The 3,522-nt window shown below is 32.9% G+C and overlaps 1 protein-coding gene across 1 annotated transcript in view; it reads left to right on the top strand.

The window, feature by feature from the left end:
- Positions 1 to 2,656, top strand: part of LOC105625459 (homeotic protein antennapedia-like) — a 12,683-nt gene extending 10,027 nt beyond the window's left edge. Inside the window, exons 2-3 of the mRNA XM_012206791.1 lie at positions 2,057 to 2,202; positions 2,279 to 2,656. Of these exons, the coding sequence (XP_012062181.1) occupies positions 2,057 to 2,202; positions 2,279 to 2,656 (524 nt within the window). The remainder of the gene's footprint in view (positions 1 to 2,056; positions 2,203 to 2,278) is intronic.
- Positions 2,657 to 3,522: the final 866 nt, after the last annotated feature.

Below are 3,522 nucleotides of genomic sequence, written 5' to 3'. Positions count from 1 at the left end.
TTTAGACACTGAAAATATTTTATAAAAGCAATAAAAAATTTTTTTTGCCTTCACAAATCTCTGACCGATAAAGCTGATATTTTCATAATTTATATCTTACAAAAATTCTCAATCCAAAAATTATAATTAAATAAAAAAAAATGAATTAAAATTTTATTTAACAAATTTGGAATTTATCACTTGATTTTTCTTTGTTATCAAGATTTAATTTCATAATCATTGATTTAAAGAGAAAATGCAAAAAAAAGTCAAAAAGAAGCGTTTAAGTAATATCAAATTTCGGAGATTATCAGATATCTTTTTTGATTAAAATGGACGTTTTCAATTAAATTTTATGAATTCTTGGCTTTTGTGAATTGACTCTATTATTTAGATTGTGGATTGACTCTTTATTATTATTCCTTGCCATTCTTGCTGCGCATCCTTGTCACAAGGATATGTTGCCCCGATACCAACCATACTACCTCAGACTGTAGCCATTCTGTATACGATGAAAAGTCTAAAGTCGCTTGCTTATTCGTAACGCTACGAAGACCTCGGAGTTCCCTTATCGAGGAGTGGTGGATTAACGTGCACGCCTTTGATCTCGCCGGCGGAGCCTTATCTAATCGTGTCCCTCTCTCTTGAGCCATCTCTTGCCGTTCCCACACACACAAACACGCACACACACATTCTTACATCCCTGTTTCCCTTTTCCTCTCTCTCTCTTTCTATATTTTGTGCGCGTGTACCGCCAAGAATGCCACGTCGTAAGAAACGCATTCACACTATGCGATTGCCAGCCATTCTCTTCTTCTTTTTTGCCGCCTTCTGGCACGTCGTTTCCTCTCATAAGAAATAATCGCGCTTTGCGTTATTCATTGCAAATCATAGATGCATCTCTTATTCTGCAAATGCCGTTATTTCGAGTTACCATAATTTTGTATGTGTACGTATATGAATATATATATATGTGTACGTTACCTTTTCTTTTATTATAATAATTATGACTATCGTAAAATATAAATCCACATTAGAAATTAATAACTCTATATATTTTCTTTTTAAAATAATTTTTATGTGCTTAGAGCATGATTATAATCGTTTTAGATGCAAGCTATTAATGTGACAGTATATTTTACGTAGCTATTGATGTATATAGCTATTGATGTTTCATTATATGTATGTGTAAAATTTTTAATTAAAATTAATTTTGAGAGCAACGAATATCATGAAAGGCAATATATGAAAATATTAATGATGTTAGATAGCAATTATCTTCTTTAATTGCTGTCTTAATATTTTGTTTTTCTTAATCTTTATTACTTTTATACTTGTTACAGCTTTAAGGTAATCAATTACATTGAGACAAATAATTATTCTAAATTGTAAATATTCTTTACTATTCTAACTCAAATTTTCTTTAACACAATGTTTTATTTATATTAAATAAAATTAATATAAATTAATATAAATATTAGTGCTAAATTTTTGTTAAAAATAATTGAAATAGAATGAATCTTATTTTAATATACATACTAATATTATATACATACTAATATTAATATATACTAATTACTATATTAGTATATATTATATAATATATATACATATAATATATAATTAATATATACTAATTAATATATACTAATATTACTTGTACATAATAAAATAGGCTTTTTTCTTAATATGTTCGAGTGAAAATTTAAACGAAATGAATTGTTCATTGCAGTCAGAATATTTTTGACAAAAATTTATCCGGCTCTTTCCATTGTTTTTTTTTCATTTTTCTTCCACTTTAATTTGTATTAGCGTATATTATTCGCAATTACATTAAGAAATAGCAAGCAAATGGTTCATATCACATAGATCTTTTTGCGGACTGACTTAAGCAAATTACTACCTCTCACATTCTTTAGCCTGACGTGAAATTAATTACGAAATATTTACTTTGTTAATGTCGCCGCGCGGTATACTTGTTGAAAACGTTATCTTTTTAACGTATTATTGACAAGAGAATCAGTATGATAGATATTAACCGCGTAATAACACCGATCGTTATCTGCCTCTTTTTCAGGAAAGACTCGCACAAAAGACAAATACCGAGTGGTCTACACGGATTATCAAAGGCTAGAATTAGAAAAAGAATTTCATATGAATCATTATACTACTATTAAACGCAAAGCAGATCTCGCTGCTCAACTCCGTCTCACGGAACGTCAGGTAAATCACGTTCTTTTATTAATGAAAATTCTCAAATTATTGCGTAGGACGATTATTAAACGGATCATTTCTGTAGATAAAGATCTGGTTCCAAAATCGACGGGCGAAAGAGCGGAAGCTAATGAAAAAGCAACAAGAACAAATAAGAGAGCGACAGATGAGAACGCAAGACGTTGCGGCGGCCTCCACGACGGTGGAAGTGGTGGGTGGAGGTATGATGGGTTATTCCACCAGTGGAACGGAGATGGGTGGGATGCTGGGCGGTCTGATGCAGACCAACGAGAACACTTCTTCCGTGCCTCTTTCAACACCTACGACGTCGACATCTCTACCTACATTATCTACATCTCTACCTACATCTTTACCTACGACACTGTCGCAACCTACATCGCAACCGGCGTCGCTGCCCACGACACTGCCTATGCAATATCCAGGACATTCTAATCCAATGTAAAAGGATCCGCTGCCGAAAATTCCGAACTCCCCGGAAATTCGAACAACTCATGAGATGGGATGATACAAATGGGACGGTGAGGTATCTACTGTTTATCGCTTCGAGCACAACGTACAAAGGGTTTTGCGAATAGATAAGCGAATGGATACCGTAAGATAATTATAAAACGCGTATAAAATAATTAAATATAATTCTCACAACGGCCTGTGATAAACGACTTTGTTAAACGGATCGTTCGTGGATTACAGATCGTGGAAAACGCTTTGATCTCACTAATTTCGTCGGGTTTATATCCACGGCGATCCCCGTTAATATAACGGTCGTGCTTTCGATATTTTACGTTCTATGCTCGCGGCATCATTAATTCCGCAAGAGCCTAAAACTCTGCGCACAATGGAGGAAATATTAGAAACAATAATAAATTTTTAATATTACAGAAATTAAAAAATTAAATATTTTTTATTTTTCTGTGTTTAATATTTATATAGTCAGTGTTCCTAATATTTCAATCCGCGTAGGGTTTAAGTCGGAAGTGAATATCGAGTGTAGGTTACATGAATGTCTTCGTACTTGGCAATTTCGAGTAGAATCTAAAAATATATGTCCGTATTTAGATATTCATGCAGCTTACTTATATGATCGTGTTTCGTAATTGTACCTGGATATTAGGGGAGATTGAAGGGAAGAAGTTTTAAAATAAACAGTTTGTTTGACTATCCCAATAATAGGGATCTGACCGTCTGCGCGAATCTCAAGAATTACGCGTGTAGTTTAGTTTTAAGATGAGGACAGTAGTATCCGAAAATAATCGAGTTATCCAAATAAATGTATTAACTCTGGCATACAAGATCTTCTTTGTAAGTAAT

This window comes from Atta cephalotes (genome assembly GCF_000143395.1).
Source record: "Atta cephalotes unplaced genomic scaffold scaffold00003, whole genome shotgun sequence".
NCBI lineage: Eukaryota > Metazoa > Arthropoda > Insecta > Hymenoptera > Formicidae > Atta > Atta cephalotes.
The sequence above is the reverse complement of the archived record's forward strand: the minus strand, read 5'-3'. Positions and strand labels throughout refer to the sequence as shown.